The sequence below is a fragment of the Gouania willdenowi genome, chromosome 3, assembly GCF_900634775.1.
Source record: "Gouania willdenowi chromosome 3, fGouWil2.1, whole genome shotgun sequence".
NCBI lineage: Eukaryota > Metazoa > Chordata > Actinopteri > Blenniiformes > Gobiesocidae > Gouania > Gouania willdenowi.
In genome coordinates, this window is record NC_041046.1 from 10375637 (window position 1) to 10396080 (window position 20444).

General features: G+C 37.9%; 1 protein-coding gene across 1 annotated transcript; it reads right to left on the reverse strand.

Moving 5' to 3' along the window:
- Positions 1 to 1971: 1971 nt before the first annotated feature.
- Positions 1972 to 20444, reverse strand: pdpr (pyruvate dehydrogenase phosphatase regulatory subunit). The gene is made up of 18 exons (XM_028440102.1): positions 20309 to 20444; positions 18778 to 19060; positions 18204 to 18337; positions 17522 to 17603; positions 17285 to 17448; positions 17068 to 17189; positions 16734 to 16851; positions 16396 to 16545; positions 13972 to 14164; positions 13755 to 13879; positions 12389 to 12544; positions 11023 to 11156; positions 10740 to 10888; positions 10556 to 10668; positions 8368 to 8462; positions 8184 to 8273; positions 6651 to 6833; positions 1972 to 3616 (listed from the first exon to the last, which is right to left on the reverse strand). Exons 2-18 carry the CDS (start codon positions 19047 to 19049, stop codon positions 3209 to 3211), a joined length of 2688 nt encoding a protein of 895 aa, XP_028295903.1. The 5' UTR covers positions 19050 to 19060; positions 20309 to 20444; the 3' UTR covers positions 1972 to 3208.

The following is a 20444-nucleotide window of genomic DNA, read 5'->3' on the forward strand; positions in this document are numbered from 1 at the left end:
ACGATTTTTTGTTTTACTCAGTAACGGTTGGGTGTAGAAATGTAACAATTTACTGATTTTAAAATGTACTTCAGTACAAGTAAAATTACTGATTTAGAAAAACACTCAAAAAAAGTACAAGTACCCATAAAAGCAACTGATTATTTCACTTTTACCTCTGATGGTCTCTAATTGGAAATGCATTTGGACTTTTTTTGATAAACCTACAGTATGTATGTTCTAGAAGAACACACTCAAACAGTCCTTTTTCAGGTTTTATTATTGAAGCTGTGCATTTCTATTTATCAAACAAACAGCTTCAGGTTTGCTGTAAATACACCTGGTTATAAAAAAAAAAAAAAGTCTATTAATCATCTGCTGCAAATAAAACATCCTGCTTTCATTTATTTAAAAGGTTACGGAGGACAAAAAGTCACTAGTGTTCTAACATTATCCTGTTTTTAAATGTGTGCTAAAGCTAATCCGTCATTGGATTGAGTTGTGTTGGTGCAGAGAGACAAACAGTCTAAACTAGAGATGAGCTAAACTGGTTTATATCAGTGATTTACACTATGTAATGAAATACATTTAAAATACAGTCCTATCAAAGATGAACGCAACCCCAAAACCACTTTATTCTGCTGAAAAATGTTTTTTTAGTATGGAGTATAATATATGACTTGTATATATTATATATTGTTGTTTTTATTGTTTTACTGTTTTATTTCAAACAAATGCAAGAGTAAATTAAAACAAAATATTTGATGCATTTGGCTTCCCTCTAAAAAAAACCCCCAAAACAAAAAAATTACATATATTACTGCATACTTATTAGTCCCACCCCTTTTCCTACATTACAGTTACAAATAATTTTCAGCATCCTGTTGTTCTATAAGATTTTGATTAAATACATAAAAACATATTACACACACTTTCAAAATGGTCATAAAATGTTAATACATTTTCTTAAATTACTTGTAAATGTATTATATAATTAATATACACTAGTAGAAATAATGTATTAGTACATTAGACCATAAGTAACCAGATCCATAAATCCCCCAAAAAGGTTCATAAAATTTATCAGCTTTTAGTAAAAACTCAGCAAATTTGTTTTAAAAAGTGGAGAAACACCTTTTGTTTTTTTTAGGTGGTTGTGTATGTATACCATAATATATAAACTAGGTAGGACTTTAAACATTTTTAAATAAAATACCCTTTGTTACAACTTAATGAGGCAGTTGAAAATAGGAAAAAATAACTATTATTGACACACATGAACATTCATCAATGATTTTAAGTGTTTTCATATAGATTTATTTTGAATGCTAAACATGTTTTTTTCTGTCCTGAGTTTTGGTGATAAATTTGAATTACCGTATTAAAAATACATAGTATTTCTATACAGGTCTTTAAGTATGTTTACTCACCTGTTCTGCTTCTGTGGGAATGAAAAAAGCACTGTAACCATGACAATAAGAAGTAGTTAAAAACTGAATAGTTTTGTCATTTCACATCTGCAGATGTTTTTAATTACTGTATAATATGAGCAAACATGAGGCCAAAAAGTAGTTATTCAGGTCAGGTTTTAAAAAGTATTGTTGCCCTTGCATGGAATAATTTGTGAAATAATCAGTATACTGCATTAAGGCTACTATAATTTTTTTATAAACTAATCAAAAACTGCTTTGGAGTCATTCAAATCAACTAAAAATAAAGAAGACCATCAAAAATGAACGAATTAGGTTCATTTTGAAATGATGTTTCTGATGAAAAATGTCACAATGTTTTTTTTAATTATTTTATTATGACATGTTCTGAGCTTGAAGCAGGCTCCACTGTAACTCTGCAAACAGAAGCTAAAACCTGTAGATATGATTCCAGAGTTTCTGATATGAAGCACAAATCTGAACAAAACAGCCTCATGAAACCTACAGTTGGTTTAGAAAAAAAAGTGCTGTCCTGAAAATGGATTGTACACATGCTATTAACTATACAAAAATACATTGCTTTATTTAAAATGGAGCTCTTCAACAAAGCGCTAAAATGTGATCAGGCAAATTTCAAACCACCTTTTTCCTTGAATAGGAAGTTGCAGATTTCAAAAGAAACTAATGCAAACATCCAAAAATAAACAAACATACAACATAAATAAGTTGGGTGATGATGATGATGACATCGTAAATATGTTACTATTGGTTGACAAGCAGCATTAAAGGCGTGGCCTTCAGCTGAGACATTAAAGACAAGTGTTGACAATTCTACTCGTGGCTTATGAAGAAGTAGAACTAAACATGGATTAAAAAGAACAAACTCAACTCTGATGATTACAGCACATTTGTGTCTTCTTTTTGTAAATAATATGTTAAGGTTTCATTTATTCACTTTGAAGTTTACTTTCATCTCCTGACATAGATCAACTGCCAAATGTCAGTCTTCCTCGGAGGCATCTGCTGATTGCTTTGATGTGTCCTTAAGAGTTTTTCCTCTATTGCCCCATGGTCTCTGGTGAAGAGAGTCCCAGGTGTGGGAGAGCTGGATCAAAGAATCCATCGCGATCAGGAGGCGGAGCTTCAACATCAACAAGGATAAGGGAATATTTTTACTCTCTCACACCTTAGACTCTCTTCTCCAGAGACTATTGGGAAACAGGGGGCGTGGCCAGCCTGACAGAACTGTGAACTTGTCCACACCCAGAAAAACTCATAAGGACACATCAAAGCATTCCACAGACGCCTCTGAGGAAGACTGACACTTGGCAGCTGGAAACATGTCAGGAGATCAATTTCCTGAAAAAAAGTTGTATGAATAAATAATAGCTTAAAATATTATGGGTTTGTGATGATTGAACAGCTAACGTGGAACAAACAACAGCCGTCACAGATAAACGAGGGAGAGAAAACAGGAAGTAAAGTCTCAGCAGCAGATAAACACATGGCAAGAGAACAACAATAATCACCTTCAACTGTGGAGGCCTTTGCACACGAGCCCAGACTGTGCAGTGTGGAACATTGACAGTGTCTGAGACACAAATGAACAAGAAAAGCCTTGGTTCGAATCTCTTCTGGATGCTTCAAAGTGAACACAGTCCTCAGCAGCTGGTGTTGCTCCTGGGGCCACTGAACACTGTCTGAGGGCCAAAAACATCTACATATTGCACTTGAATCAGAGGATCAAGGTGCCATAGTGCACAGTGATGTCTCATTAGGAGCTCCCACTCCCTCCTCCCTCACTTGGCCTGCAGGTTGCTCAGCTCCAGGTCTTCTTTGCGGCGCTTTTGCTGAGTGAAGAGCGAGCTGAACGGGTAAAGTTTAGCTTTGGCTGAGTAACGTTGGCCGGCGATGTCCACCTCGTAATCGCCACGGTTGATGAAGTCGGGGGTGATGGGGGTGGGGAGCCCGTCCGGACCCGGCGGCGTGGAAACGAAGCCCAGGCAGACGTGGCGTTCCAATGTGTAGCTGTAGGCGCTGCTGGTGGTGGTCCCAGCCAGGCGACCGTTGCAGTAGATGGGCTCCCCCCACCACGGCCACACGTCCAGCTCCGTGTCGTGGTCCTCCAGGACCAGCATGACGAACCGCCGAGAGACGCCGTCATGACGCTGCTGCACCAACGCCTCACGGCCAAGGAAATCCATGTCCTGAGGGAGAATGAGAACAGTAGGAATATGTTTTCCTTATGCAGGATTATCAATATTTATGAATTTAACGCTGCTGGAGAAGATCATTTATTATCAGATAAAGACATAGTGTAGGCCTCAGAGACCATAAGTCGGGGTGACCATACATCCTGACATGTTCTCTTTTTAGGTCTTGACCCGACCGTCCAGCCGTATTTTACAAACTCATCAAAATGTCTGGGTTTCCCAGTGAATATGTTAATTTAAATGACCATAACTCCACTAATATGTGCTCTATTAGAGAAATTACAAAAATTTCTGAAAGCTAATAAGTTGCTCTTTACAGCCAGTATCATGTCATTGCAGTAATTGTACTCAAGTGCTAGAATCATTAAAGATGCCACTTTGTTTTCACAAAATCATCACACACAGGCAGAGACACATTTCAGCCTTCAAACATAAAGATATAAAACTGTAATTTTTTGTGAAGAAACAACAAGTGGGACACAATCATGAAGTGAAACAAAATTTATTGGATATTTCAAACATTTTTAACAAATAAAAAACTGAAAAATTGGGCGTGCAAAATTATTATTAAGTTAATACTTTGTAGCGCCACCTTTTGCTGCGATAACTGCTGTAAGTCTCTTGGGGAATGTCTCTATCAGTTTTGCACATTGAGAGACTGGAATATTTGCCCATTCCTCCTTGCAAAACAGCTCGAGCTCAGTGACGTTGGATGGACAGCGTTTGTGAACAGCAGTTTTCAGTTGTTTCCACAGAATCTCGATTGGATTCAGGTCTGGACTTTGACTTGGCCGTTCTAACACCTGGATATGTTTATTTGTGAACCACTCCATTGTAGATTTTGCTTTATGTTTTGGATCATTGTCTTGTTGGAAGACAAATCTCCGTCCCAGTCTCAGGTCTTTTGCAGACTCCATCAGGTTTTCTTCCAGAAAAGTCCTGTATTTGGCTCCATCCATCTTCCCATCAATTTAAACCATCTTCCCTGTCCCTGCTGAAGAAAAGCAGGCCCAAACCATGATGCTGCCACCACCATGTTTGACAGTGGGGATGGTGTGTTCAGGGTGATGAGCTGTGTTGCGTTTACGCCAAACATAACGTTTTGCATTGTTGCCAAAAAGTTTGATTTTGGTTTCGTCCGACCAGAGCACCTTCTTCCACATGTTTGGTGTGTCTCCCAGGTGGCTTGTGGCAAACTTTAAACAACACTTTTTATGGATATCTTTAAGAAATGGCTTTCTTCTTGCCACTCTTCCATAAAGGCCAGAGTTGTGCAGTATATGACTGATTGTTGTCCTGTGGACAGAGTCTCTCACCTCAGCTGTACATTTCTGCAGTTCATCCAGAGTGATCATGGGCCTCTTGGCAGCATCTCTGATCAGTTTTCTCCTTGTATGAGCTGAAAGTTTGGAGGAACGGCCAGGTCTTTGTAGATTTGCAGTGGTCTGATACTCCTTCCATTTCAATATTATCGCTTGCACAGTGCTCCTTGGGATGTTTAAAGCTTGGGAAATCTTTTTGTATCCAAATCCGGCTTTAAACTTCTCCACAACAGTATCTCGGACCTGCCTGGTGTGTTCCTTGGTCTTCATGATGCTCTCTGAGCTTTAAACTGACCTCTGAGACCATCACAGAGCAGGTGCATTTATACGGAGACTTGATTACACACAGGAGGATTCTATTTATCATCATTAGTCATTTAGGTCAACATTGGATCATTCAGAGATCCTCACTGAACTTTTGGAGAGAGTTTGCTGCACTGAAAGTAAAGGGGCTGAATAATTTTGCACGCCCAATTTTTCAGTTTTTTATTTGTTAAAAATGTTTGAAATATCCAATAAATTTCGTTTCACTTCATGATTGTGTCCCACTTGTTGTTGATTCTTCACAGAAAATTACAGTTTTATATCTTTATGTTTGAAGCCTGAAATGTGGAAAAAGGTCAAAAAGTTCAAGGGGGCCGAATACTTTAGCAAGGCACTGTAACAGAGAGAGCCTAAAGTCAAAGACAGATTTAAAGAGACCAAATACTGGTAGATTTCATTAAAAAATACCAACAGGAAGCTCCTCCTGGATAATACAACCTCCATGGAGGTTCAGAGAGGGATTTGAAAACAAAGGAAACACTGGGAGAAACTTAGAATGTAGGAAGTTAAGGTACATTTTCCATCATCTGGTCTAGACCTCATCACCTTCCCGTCTCCACAAAATAAAGCATGGGACCATGTCATGCAAACCTTCACAGTTATTTATTTATGTGTATATTAATGATTAATTACTGTTCTGTAAGCCTTAAGGTTTTTTTTTTTTTGAAAAAAAAAAAAAATGTAATTTCTGGGAGAGGTTTGTCATTGTTTGTGATTAATAGATTTTAAGAAAGTATACAGATTGTTAGAATGCATAATACAGGGGATTGACCAGTCATTTTTTGAAGTCTTTGTTATATAGAGATTCTTTTTTAAACCTTATAAACAATAAATTATTTATCTACTATACTGTATTTTGCCGTTATAAGGTAGATTCTTAAAAACATTGAGAACTTGTTCTGTTTGTGAGTATGAAGAGATCAGCCCGTGTCCTCTTTTTAGAAAATCAAAACCCTATCATATGTCCAAGATCATTTGCTCAATAAAATTGTTAAAAGTTGAAATTGCCACCTGAAAGTTTGTTTTGATCTTCACTCTGGCCTTCATCTATCAACCGTTTGTTTGCTCATATCTATCCTCTTTCCATAAACAAAGGTTTAGAAGGTTTGAGGCCACATTAGTTTAAAAAGAAAGTGGAGGATCCCCTTAAAGTTGTTCTTTCTTTCCCTACCTAAAATATGTGGCACACTTGTGTTCAAGCTGGTCCACATTTGGCCCCTGAACTAAAATGGGTTTGACATCCCTGATCTAAACAAAGAGAGCCTGGTTTAACTTTACTATAATTAAGTAATGCAATACAGATCACTGCTCCAAATGGTGCCTGCAGTACATGTGGTCAAACACACTGTAAATGGTTACATCTGTTGGAATAATCTACAAACCTTATCGAACTTCACCCTGAACTCTCGTCCACATTCCAGCGGCGTGGTGAAAGCGTTGAGGTCCTGACCCCAGAAGGCGAAGAACTTCTCGATCCGTAGGCTCCGCAGTCCGTAATAGCCGGCGTTACGGATCCCATACTTCTGTCCCACAGACATCACCTCGTTGTACACGTGCAGAGCGTACTGTGAGCAGCACAGGGACAAACGTTAGGGATCGGCCATTACAATGTACAATGTCTGTACAGTGTGTTCTGCAGGGTTGGGGTCAATTATAATGTTAATAGTGTAATTGAAAATTAATTACAATTATGTTGTAATTATAATTCAAATCGTAAATTAACAGATCTGTTGCTGTTGTAATTAGGGGCGATACGAAGCTCATGATAACGATTATCTCACGATATGACGATGCTGCGATTATCGATATATTGGTCAGAAATCAATCTACGATAATCTATGACATAACAAGAAAAAAAAAGATTAAGTGAAAAAATTATTTTTTTTAATTTTATATCTCTAATTGAAAAAGTGTCCTATGAACAGTGACACTATTTTAGTGCAACATTTCTGTGTCAACATACCAATGTAAACAAATAAGTATCTCCAATAGTGCCTTCTGTAAACAAAAAATAGGGTCTTTATTACCAGTGACACCACTATAGTGCAATATTCCAGTAAACAATATAATGGTTTCTTCAACAGTGACAACATTTATGTGAAGACCTGCACATTTTAGTGAAAAAGCAAAAAAGGTTTCGAAAAAAAAATATTGAAAAGTATTTTTTTTTTTTTAAATCAATACTTTGCGCGAAAAAATATTGCAATATATCGCCATATCGAGATATCGTCACACTCCTAGTTGTAATCATAATCGAATTGTAATTAAGTTCAGATAATTGACTTTGTAATTGGCATGAAAATTATATAAAAACTGTCATTTACAATTTACGCAAAGAGTACATTTTACAATACAATGGCTTACACATAAATTGTTAACAATTAATAAATGTTTCACACTATGTCAGTTCTCTTCAGGATCATTTTACCTTTTAGAATAAATATGTAAATCTAGGGGTGTACTGGCAGAAAAAAGGCTCAGACGCCCACACCAAAAATATGAATACCAATATTTTCATTTATAACGAAGCCTAACAAGGTTACCAAGAGATAAGAAACAGATTGCATGATATATAATATTTTCTAGTGTATTTTACAGCTGATTTAAGACATGGGTCAAAACTGACCCGTTATCAAAAGAGATGCTAACAGGAAGCTAACACAAGAGGAAGGTTAAGTTTTATGGGCTTATTTATTAAAGGCTCACTAATTTTGAATTGTAACTGAACTTTAGCAATTGAGAACATAATTATAATTGACTTTCAGGGGGAAAATAATATTTGTAATTCTAACTGTAATTGGAAAACCTTTTGGCCAACGTAACCATAACTGAGTTGTAATCAAATATGGATAATTGAAGACTAACAGTATTTGTAATTTAAATATGTAATTGACCCCAACCCTGGTGTTGTGTACCTCTATGGGTATGTAGAGCATGAACCCTGGCTCTCCGGTGTGAGTCATACTCATCACTCTGATCCCGTTGGCGTAGCCCACACTCATCTCCTGTGAGGACACATGGTGACACAATGAGAAGTTATCTTTGGAGTGGAAGGGACGTGATTACAGCTGAGCAACAACGACTGTTTCCTTTTCCTACCTTACAGAACATGGAGGGAAAGTGTTCAGGCTTCATGGAAACGTACGACAGCTCAGCTAAAACATCCATGGCACGAGGTCCAATCAGATTTAAAGCTGTAAGGAATTACATCCAAAGCAAAGAGCAGTTTAGGCTTTTTAGAGTACAATAAAATCTTCATTAACACTTTATTTATTTTTATGTATTTAGTTTTATACATAAGGCTGACATTAAGTTTTCATTATCTGTCATTAGCATGAATAAGGTGTCATGAAGGCTTTCATAGGTGCTAAATTTTGACACCTTTGGAGCTATGATGGCATTTTTTGGGTTAGGCAAGTATTGCAAAAAAAATACGGAGAGACACAGCACAACAAACATGATTTCTTGAGAAAAATATGTCAATTCAAAGCCAGGAACATAAGCTGCATTTAAAAAAGGAGTCGCTTATATTTTTTGTACTGTAAAGCTTTCCTTATATTTTTATTTTATGTTTTTTTGAATACATATATATATATATATATAAATATTGTGTTTTTCAACTTTGCATGGTGATAAATTAAGAAATATGCAGTTTATTTTGGTTTATGAGTTCAAAAGGTTTTTAAGTAGTTTATAAGAAGAAAACATATGAGTTAAAAAAAATGATTGACAATTTAAATAAAGAAAATAAGTATTCGGATAAGTAATCCGTATTTTGATTAATTAGCTTTTTTCTCCAAAATTTGATTTCTATGTATTGAAAATGAAAGGAGTTGTGCATCATCTTTGATTTGAGTTTTATTTTACTTTTTAAATCAGAGTTCAAATCTAATCGTCAGCTGAGTGTATCCTTAAAGCCCTAATATTAACCCTTCACACATCAACACAATCCATGTTCTTTTCGTTCTTTGGTTATTTCGTTTGAAAACCAAATCAAAATAACAAACGTTGTGGTTATTTTGTTTTGCTGACTTAAAACCTAAACAGAAATACAGAAACATCAAAAACCAGATAAGCAACGTTTTTACGAAAAGCATGCACATATGTGATTTAAGGAACCGGAGGTGGTGCAAGCTCCTCAGTTCTTGTGATTAACTTCTGTGTGTGTTGACGGCTGCCGTTAGTGGTATTAATACATGCAAATGAAATGTTTTAATGCCCTCAAAAAACCTGTAATTGTTTTTGCAAAAGTGTCAAATGGTAAAAGTTCTAACATCTATTGTTCCTCACACCAACCTCAGAGTGGTTAGTAAGTCACCAGTTTATTTGGATACTATTTAAACCGTTGAACCACAAAACAAAATATAAACGTGAGGAGCTTTTTACTGAAACATCCACAGACTGCATGAAAAGAAGAGAACAACCAGACAACTTCTGAAATAAATCTTAAACAGTCCTAATGTGTGCGGAGACCTGGTCCAGGACCTGTGGAGACAAACCAGGTACAGTGGACTTTTGTTCTGGTGCTGTTCACTCTGACAGAATGTGATGTGCTTAAAGCTGATATCCGGAGGATGAAAATTCCCTAAACCGCTCCACTTCCTCCCCCTGCCAATCCAACAGAGGCCACGCTTCTACGTTTCTGCACACGCATCGCGGAACATAACAAGATTGCATTGGGTCGCATTGATATAGGTCTATGGCTCATCGTTATTCTTTTGGTGATGGACATTTCTGAGGTAAGAGCCAAAATCATATTTACCTGTTTGCTGTTGTGACGAGTGGCCTTGTTTCCGTGCACAGTTCCGCATTCACTTGGATTGACAGACTCTGCTACAGGAAATCAAAGCCTATTGGCTGGGCGATCGCGACGCAATATTCCATTTGTGTAGGGGTCTAAAGGACGAAGGAGGGACTTATATACATTGACATATATGAATGACCACCGGCAGCAGACCATAGTAGAAGACTATTTTTTTTTGCATTTCAAAAGAATCATAAACAAACATGAATTTCTCAGAAACTGCAGGTATCAGCTTTAAGCTCTCGCCCTAATTTTCCAGTAAATATCCAAATATCTCACAAACAGAACAAGATTTCACCATTAATATTTTCATTTTAAAACAAGAAAAATGCTGCTTATCTGGTTTTTGTTATTTCTGTATTTCTGTTTTGGTTTTAAGTCAGTAAAACAAAATAACTACACTATTTGTTATTTTTGATTTGGTTTTTTGATGTTTGATAGTTCAAGCATTTGACCAAAGGAGGCCAGATGTTTAGTACATACCCGTGAACTTCCAACTAACATCCTCTAAGTGGAGGTTTGGGTCACTGGGCATGTGTTTCTTAATCCAGGACCAACAGTGGACCGGCTGGTCTGATGGAGAGATGATGAAGAAACTGGAGAAGGAAAAGAAACATGACTTCTGTTGATGGAGGGATGGGAATGTGGACGCTGAGCTAAGAGGAACCTGTTCTTGCTGAGGCGGACCACACTGCAGTCATTCTCGTAGCCCCCCCTCTTGTTCAGCATGCCCGTGTGGACGATGTGACCCACGGGGACATCCAAGTCATTGGCACAAAGATGCTGCAGCAGGTCTAAAGCTTCGCCTTCTGTGGACTGAGACGTGAAAACAGAAAGGGTCAGACTTTAACTCAGTAACACTCACGTTTGAAGTGAAAGAGAAAGAATTGAGCTCCAGGAACAGATAGAAATGACAATTCCATCTTAGAAGTAACTGCATCAAGACTTACGGTCAGTTCAAACTTAGTGAATGAAGACATGTCAACAACACAGACAGCCTCTTTACAGCATTTCACTTCTGCTCCGACGATGTCAAACCAGTCGGGTTTGTAGAAAGTCTTACTCTGGTCCAGAGACAACAGGTCTACAACAAAAAAACAGATCCTCTAAGTTACTCAAGTAAATTGTTCAGTCATCTAGATTCTAGAGTCTAGTGTCAAACTCAAGGCCCGGGGGCCAAATCCGGCCATTTAGAACTGTTTTTCAAATGGGGGATACTTGAGAGAGAGAATGAAAGAGAGAAAGCATTAGGAATATAGGGGTTTATTTTTAGTTAAAAATGATAATCAAATCATACTAAATATTACCAGCAACTCAACAAAATGACACCAAAAACACTAAGAGAGAAAATTATACACAAATATAAACTATTACCAGAAACACACAAAACAACAACAAAGACAATAAATGAGAAAAAAATACACAAAAACCACAGAGACATAAACGACATAAGAAACAACCAAACGACACCAAAAAAACACACACAGAGAATACACAAAATAAGAGGAAAATATAATGAATAATAAAAACAACAGACAAACAATAACAAAATACAGAAAATGACACCAAAACACACAAAATGACACCAAAAACACACAAAATGATAGAAATGATCTTGATTTGAATGTTCTAATGTTGTATTCAGACAAAGGGAGTACTTGGATTCAAAATATATGAAAGTGGGTACTTCAGCCAAAAAGTTTGAGAACCACTGCATTAAATAAAATACAAAAGCAAGATTAAGTTGGAATCACAAAAAACAGAATCATTGTGTAAAAATGTATACAGTTGTCGATGGAATTCAATGAATAGCCATAATATTTGCCTGGGCGCACAGTTTTTCCATGCATTTATCACATGAAGAAAGTAATTTTAATTGCAAATTTGTTGAAAAAGATCTTTATCTTTTCCAAAATCCTGATATTTTATTACAATTATTCCACAAATCTTGCAGAGACTGAAAAAAATTGGTCACAAACTCAAGGAAATTTAAAGATTAGATATTGTCTGTAACTTCCATTACTTTACATATACTGTATTTGCAGGGCAGAACTATATTAAAATTGCTTGTTTTTCTGACAAAAATGTGTGGCCCACTTGAGATCAAACTGGTCTGTAGTTGGCCTTTGAATTAAAATATGTTTGACACCCATGATCGAGACTTAAAAACCTTTAATAGCGTGTATAGTTCCCCCACTGGTCTAATGTACAATAAACAGTTGAAATAATTAATGAAAGCTGGGTAAAAATCTCCGGCCCCTGCAGTAAATACCTACAATACACCTCGTTAAAATAATAAAGTCAAATGATGAGCACCTTTTCCCTGAGGGATGAAATATTTTGGCCTTTCAAAACCATGTTTTTCCATCCAGCGAGCACCCTGTGTGTCCAGGCGGTCGTAGAGAGGACTGGTCCTCAGCTGACGTCCCGTCTGAAAGTCCCACCGAGGGACCTTCAGATCATACAGTAAGGCTGGACACATACACACACACAGACAGAAACACACACACACACAGATATTAAAGGAAAACTACATCATACAGCATATATTATTACTACCGTAATTTCCTGGCTATTGAACGCACTGCTGTATTGGCCGCATTCCAATAATTTAGCAATTTTCCAAGAAAAATCCACATAAAGGTCGCACTGTCACATAGGGCACACTCTATTGGCTGGTGAGGGTGCCCTTCAAACAACTCAGCCAATGGTAGGCGGGCTGCTCGACTGCCTATTTCCATGTATTTTGATGAGTTTCGACTGATTTCCATCTCCACATGAAGTCTCCTCCTCACTGCTCCACGTCTGCATATCAGTGCATCTACAGCTTTTTATGGTCACTTCTTACTGAACCAGACTGATACACCGCTGCGTCAGCTCTTACCGTGCACCATCGCCTCAGGAACAATCACATCGAGTCCAAACTCTGAGTCAAAATACGGAGGAGATCACTTCTGAAGAAACCTGATGTGGTATTTTGGCAAATTTATGCTGTTCAGTTGAATGTTCAGAGATGTTTAGTGGCTGTTACAGTTTATTCATTCCACTGTCAGTAATACTCTGCCTCCCAACAGTCACTTTCACTGGACACGTGTGTGACTGACTGAAAATTCACACAGAGCACACCGCTACACCTTAACTTAAAATGAAAAAAATGCATCCTATATGCCGGAAAATACAGTAATTCTGCCCTGCAGCATATACAGAGCCAGGAATGACTCAGGAACCAACTAGCAGCTACACTCACTAAAATACAATCTATTAAAGGTGCAGTCCGTAACTCTTACAAAAGTGACTTTTGTCATATTTGCTAAACCTGTCACTATGTAAAGACAGCCTTTGGTCCGATTCGAGCATTTTTGGATTTTTCCTAAGTTTTTTGGTATTTCACACTGCGCTCTCTCATAGGGTTAGAGTTAATACACGTAGGCACCCTTCCCATGCGTCGCCATGGTTCCAGTCAGTTCCAGCACCTTGAACTGACATCCCCCCAGCATTTACGAGCAGAGAGAAGAGCTTGTTTTTCCATGATTTTGAGACCTAATTTTATATACTTAGCAATTTTTTTTCCTCTTTCAAATTTGGCTCAGTGGTCAATGACACGTTTTCGTGGTGTGCCAACTTATAATACAAATTTATTTCTGCTTTACACAGACTATAAAGTTAGAAAGTCAGCACTCACGCATGACCTCCATGACCCGGTGTCGCAGGAAGGTCCGGCTACTCTGCAGGTTTCCAAAGCGCTTGATGTCAAGCGGCCACACATCAGTTGAAGGGTAACCATAGGTCATCCACTCTGCAAGGTACCTGGAGGTCAGAGCACACAGCAGGGAGTTGGAACACATTACAGTGTCATTTGTAAAACAAACAAAGCTGAACTATTACGGACTCGTGCTTACTTGCCGCCTCCTCCAGCAAAGGCCAAGCCTGAGGAATTCATTCCTGCCAGGACAAAATACCCAGAAACCCCAGGGGTCTCCCCCATGAGGCAGCGCATATCAGGCGTGAAGGATTCAGGACAGTTGACCAGCTGAAGGATCTCAGCCGACTCCAGACCTGGCATTCTCCTCAGCAAGGAACTAAGCATCGGCTCTAGAGTCACAACATGACATTATGTCAAAATTATATTTTTAAAAAAACAATAAAAAATGGCAAACAAAATGGACTTGTTTGTTTATTTCCACTACATTTAAAGCCTTAAAACGACACTTTATTCCACTCTTGCATTGATTGAGAACGTAAATAAATAAAAATTGATTTTTACTAGCTTTATACAGTATAAACTACTTCTGAAACCATAACAAAAGCTGCTTAAAATGAAAACTGCACAACATTCATGCCATTCATTAAGGAATGCAGGAGGAACTTTGAACCATGTAAAAATGTGTCAAAGAATTTTTATCATGTCATTTTTTATTTTTTTTATCACCAATAGAGTTATTCAGTTCTTCTGACAATTTTCTCAATGTATCAAAATCTTCTGAAGTATCCAATCCATAAAAATGTCCAAACTGAATTATTCCGCGATATATTTACCGTTTGGTTCATTTTTCAATTGTCAAACTTCTGATATTGTGGATAATTATACAGTTTGTTCTTTACAATCAATTTATTAGCCTAAAGAGAAGTGTGTGGGTATGTATACGTGTCCGTGCATGACTGTGCATATTTGTTGATGGGTCTATTTGCTTTTTCCAGAAACAACTCTGTTCACACAGAAATCACAGCAAGAAAATAGACTAAAAGACCTTCTTTTCGATAAAATTTTGACATTTAAGCATTGAAAATTTTGACATTTAGGCTTTTGACATTTAAGCTTCAACATAGCAATTAGAGCTTGGAGAATATTCTTTCTAACAACAGACTAAAGAAGTAACTGAAGTGACAGGAAAAGGCTGTAGTTCAGTCTAATTTAGGTTACACGTTTAAAATGTGACAGAACATGTGAACTACAGAGACGGTGTAGCACAGAAGAGCTTTGACCATGATAGCTGGCAGCTTATACAAGACTTGGAGTTTATTGACAGTGTTTTAAGCTGTATGAGAAGCAAATAACAAGGCCGAGGCTGACAAACAATGGTTTTGCAGCACTTTATGAATTAATTTTATCTGTCAAACTTGCTCGTCACAGTCAGGTTTCCCAACACTTGACTGGTTACTTGCACATCAAGTCAAGCTAAATTGATCCCTGACAATGGATTGAGGCAGAGCTCGTAAACATTATTCTGATACACTGAGTGGCGCTATACAATCTGTACGTTGGTTTTGTTCTATATTCCTGCTTTTACATTCTCAGCGAGGTCTAAAATCTCTCTCACCAACTCCCTGAAAAGTTCATGCGCATCATCCACTGTCATGGCCACCAGGATTGGAAAGAGTGAATACCAAAGCAATGGATTTGGCGGCATGTTAACCGCGCCCCCACAAACTGTGTCGAGTGAGTTTAACAGATAAAATTAATTCATGAAGTGCTGCAACACCAGACCATGAAATAAATAAATAGTGAAATATTTATACTTCATACATTTCGGAATGAAAATGAAATGTAAAACAGATTTAATTAATTATTGACACATCTAAATAATTCTTGGCACATTTGATTATTGACACATTTAATTAATTATTGACACTTTTAATTAATTATTGACACTTTTAATTAATTATTGACACTTTTAATTAATTAAACATTGCAATTGTATAAATTAATATTAATGTAACAAAGAATATATTAAAAAAAATGAAAATATTTATTTAGCACCAACATTCCAACAATACACAATATATATTAAGAAAAAAAATGTTTAACTCTAATACATTAAATAATATTGTACAGGCCTATAACTGATTGGGCTGCTGAAAATGAGCCAAATTAAATCTGTTCTCTCATTAAAAAACAAAGTGCTTTTAAGTCGCTGTGCTTTGATTGCAGCGTGCATCGTTGATTGTGCACGCTGTTTAATCCCATCCAAGTAATGATCTTTATAACGAGGACCAATTCCAGTCGTGATGTAGTAAAAGCAGATCTGTATGAAACATGCGTCAACAGATTGAAACCAGATTCTGCTTCTGATACGCAGCCATGCATCTTGGCTGCCGTGTGGTCCGTGTTGACAGAAACATAAAACACACTTAAGATGTCCCATCATCTCTGCTCAGAAGACCCTTTAGTGCCCAGATGTATTAAAATACAAAGACAGTTGGTCCATTCCTAGACAAACCAACTAATTTTCTCACATCTTTGGAACACCCTGTTTTAATGATTTTTTTTCAGAGCATCACTACTTTACATTCTTGTTTTGAACCTAACCCAAACCCTTTCTTACCAAAGTGATCCCAGTCCTCCTGCATGTTCTGAATCTCCAGCTGGTTGCGGCCTTCGGTGAAAATGGGCTTTGGGTTCTTCTCAAACCCTCCAGACAAAAGGCCTCCCTGCCAATTTCGTACATAGACCCTCCCGTCCATATCAAGTACCACTGGGGGTGAGAGACATATACAATCACTACATGTTCTCATTGAAAATGTTTGGAATTTCTGTCAAAAATGAGCATATTTTCAATATATAAATATCAGTATTACATTTACAAAGCATTCCCCTACACTGTGAAAAACTCCGGGTGAGAACCCTGAACACTATTTAATTTCTTGGACTCTGATGCCAAACCTGGATTGTTAGCTGAGAGGTTCTCCGGTAAAGGTTTGGTGAGTAGGTAGAAATGTTCACAGCCATGAAGAGGAATGGACACCTTCATTTCACTAGCCTGGCCCAGTTCATAAGCCCACTGCAGAATAAGAGACTTTGTTACTTGCTGAACATATTTATACACACAATGATCAACGTCAATAAATGTAAAGCTGCTTCTGAGCAGGTCAAATACTAGAGAATATATATCTTGGTCACATTTAATCAGTTGTAAGTGCCAGCGTATGCCACAGTGTTTGTAATATGGATTCTGTTGGTTAGAAAATGCTTTTACTGCAAAAACTCTGAGGGTTACCTGTCCAGCACAGTTGACAAAATATTCACACTCTATGGAGCCGCGGTCAGTCTCCACTGCCATGACGTGACCATTCTCTACAAGAACCTGCTGCACAGTGGTTCTCTCCAGGATTTGGACTCCTACAGGATAAAAAAAGAAAAGAAAAGAAAATGCGGAATGTAAAGTGCGAAGTCTAATGTGAAACATAAAGAGTCCAGAGCTGACTATACGTTACCATGTTGAGCAGCAGCAACTGCTAGTGCATGGTTCACATCGGGTGGAGAGACGACAGCATCATCAGGAAGGTGGAGCGCCCCCACTAGGTCATGAATGTTAACAAGCGGGTGAAGTTTAGCCACAGCTTTAGATTTGATGACGTTACAACTGATTCCCAAAACCCTGAGAGAAGTGAGAGAATGTTAGCCCGGACGCTAACGGTAAGTGAAACAAGTGAACATCATTGTAGTCTTACTTGAGTCTTGATGCCAGCCGCTTCAGAGATAATAAGCGATCCTGATTTTGTGCGAGACACAAAGAACCTGTATTCGCATACCCTGCAGCGCGCGAGCACACGCACACGCACACGCACACACACACACACACACACCATTAATAGACAGAATTAGCAAATAACTCAAAGTAAATCGCACTTAATGAAAGACAAAACACACGAAGGGAACCTTGGACAACCTTATCTATACTCCCACACTATCACACATATGACAGTATGTGCGGGGTTATTGTAGTAAAGAAGGTAATGAAGAAGTAGGGGATGAAACACAAAGCTGCTTTTAGAGAGAAGAAAGCCTGTCATCAGTGTCGGCTTTATACTCGTCCTTGTTTAATTTAACCTCATTCTAAACAAAAATACATGCAAACTATTCTATACATACCATACCAGCATGTACAGCTTTCAGTTAAAGACTGAAGCTTTTCATTTGTTAAAAAAAAAACATTCTAATTCGGTTGTCATCAGTTACTCCATCGACTTAAGTATACACACATTTCTGCATTTGAGACGTATGGGTAGTGCAGCAGAAACCTGTTTCAGACTCAGGAGTATATAAAATAAACTCAATCTTTGTGTGTGTAAAAGGTGACGCATACTGTGTATTCAAACATCTGTATGTGAGGGCGTGTGCTCAGAGTCTGACCTGTTTTGACCCCTGTCTCTTCCTCCAGTTGCTGATAGAGGTTTAAAGAATAGTTGGCCATCTGACATTCAACAGAGATTGGCTTGGCCACACTGACGATGCCAGCACAAAGTCTGGTGGTTCCTGCGCCAAGCCTTAAAAACACAGCAAACAGCCATGGAGCTTAAATAACGTGGCATTTTTACAAGATAGGAAATGTTCAGTAACACAAAACACATAAAGGTGAAACCGTATTCCTACTGAAAGCATCAAACAACTGATACAGTAGCCACAAAATATGGAGCCATGTGAGCCCATGTGTCCTGTGATGCTCCTCTTGAAAACACCAGTGTAAAATAAAAACCAGCCACTGTGTTCCATAGTTAATAAAAAACTAAATGACTAAGATTGTGGAAAGAAAAGCTTTCAATGAATGAAAAAGGTAGCATTGAAGTCATTTAATATTGTACCACAGTAACATTTTTGCTGCCAAAATGACATCCCAATGATGTGTGTACTGTATGTGGATCAGATAAACATATATTATGATTAAAATACTCAACTCTGACAACGCCACTCTTTACACTGATCTTACCTGCCCTGCTCCAGAAGCACGATATCTGTCCATCCCAGTTTGGCCAAGTGATAGGCCACAGATGTCCCCACAATACCTCCTCCACAGATCACCACCCGGGCCTGGCTGGGAAATGGGGGAAGCTGGGAGTCGGTACCACCAGTAGTGGCCAGTAGACGCTGCACGGAGGTCCAGAGGCCCCGGCTGGCCCGCCTGTAACCTGTCCGAGGGAGCAACAGCCTGGGCAGCAGGGCAGGGGACAGGGCCCTGGAGCGCCGCACACAGCTGCACATAGCTGTGCTTTCTGCGCGCACACACACACACACACACACACACACACACACACACACACACACACACACACACAGTTAAGTCCCTCTATATGTCAATATAATCCCTAAAGTATCTGAAAAAAGGGTTGATTTACCCCTCCCTTGTGGATTTCTGGCAAAGTATGAGGTTTCCATATATATAGTTGTATATTATAATTCAGTAATTGGTAAACTGAGCAGAAGAGAAGATCTTTAGCACTTTATAGGGGAAATGGCCTTAAGACAGTCATTTTAACCTACAGACAGAGGTTTTTCAACCATGGGGTCACCTAGAAATAAAATGGGATTGCTTGAAATGTCTAATAATAACATAATTTTTTAAATCATTAAAAAAAAAATGTTATTCTTATTTTTTTTTTTATTTAGATGTATTTATTTAATGTAAACAATTCTAATTGGGTTTTTTTTTTCTAATTAAAAAAAATCTCAAACAACTATATATTATACATTTACTTTCTCAAATATAAATATAGTTAACATAAAATGGGTAACACTTTACTTGAACTTTTATACACAAGGCTGACATTACGCTGTTAATATCTGTCAATAGCATAAAAGGTGTCATGAAGGTTGTCATTAAGCTGTCATTACGTGTTTTTCGCTAAATTATGACACTTTTGGAGCTATGTTGGCATGTTTTGGGTTAGGTGGAGAGGATTCCCTAACCCTAATTAACCCCTTAATCATGCTAATGACAGGTGTCATGTCATAATAATGACAGCTTAATGTCAACCGTTATGTATAAAACTTCAAGTAAAATGCAGTATGAAAATATCTGAGCTAGCGCATATTGTCACTTGATACACTGACTACTCTGTATTTGAAATACAGTGTAACAACAAACCATCAAGGTTCACCAGAAATATGTGAAATAAAAATGGAAAAGGTTGTTGTTGTTGTTAGGGACCGAGTGCTACTAGCCAGCCTTTCACACAGCTAGCCTTATTAGCGTGTACAGCTTCAGTTTATTTATACATTATTGCTACTCTTCACTTTGACCTACAGAGCCTCAGCTGACCTACAGCTCTCTGAAGTCACATAAAAACTTTGCAGACATTTTGAATACTTAGAGCCACACTTACTTGCGGCGCACAAAGCTCAGCTGAAGCTAACCTTCCATTAAGCTAATGTTTGCTATTTCGCTAAGTCAGCCTTTGCACGCCAGTCCTAAAGGGGACAAACTTATCCGTCATTTTATTCTAAAGTTCACAGCGACTCACCGAGTCAGCCAAGTCCCTGACCTGCTGCTGTTTCACTCTGAAGGGAAAAAGACTGCTTTGATAGCACTGCAAGTCTTGTTTAGGTTCAGTCTGAGCCGTGTCATTGAAAACTCAATAACAAAAAACCTCTTCCGGC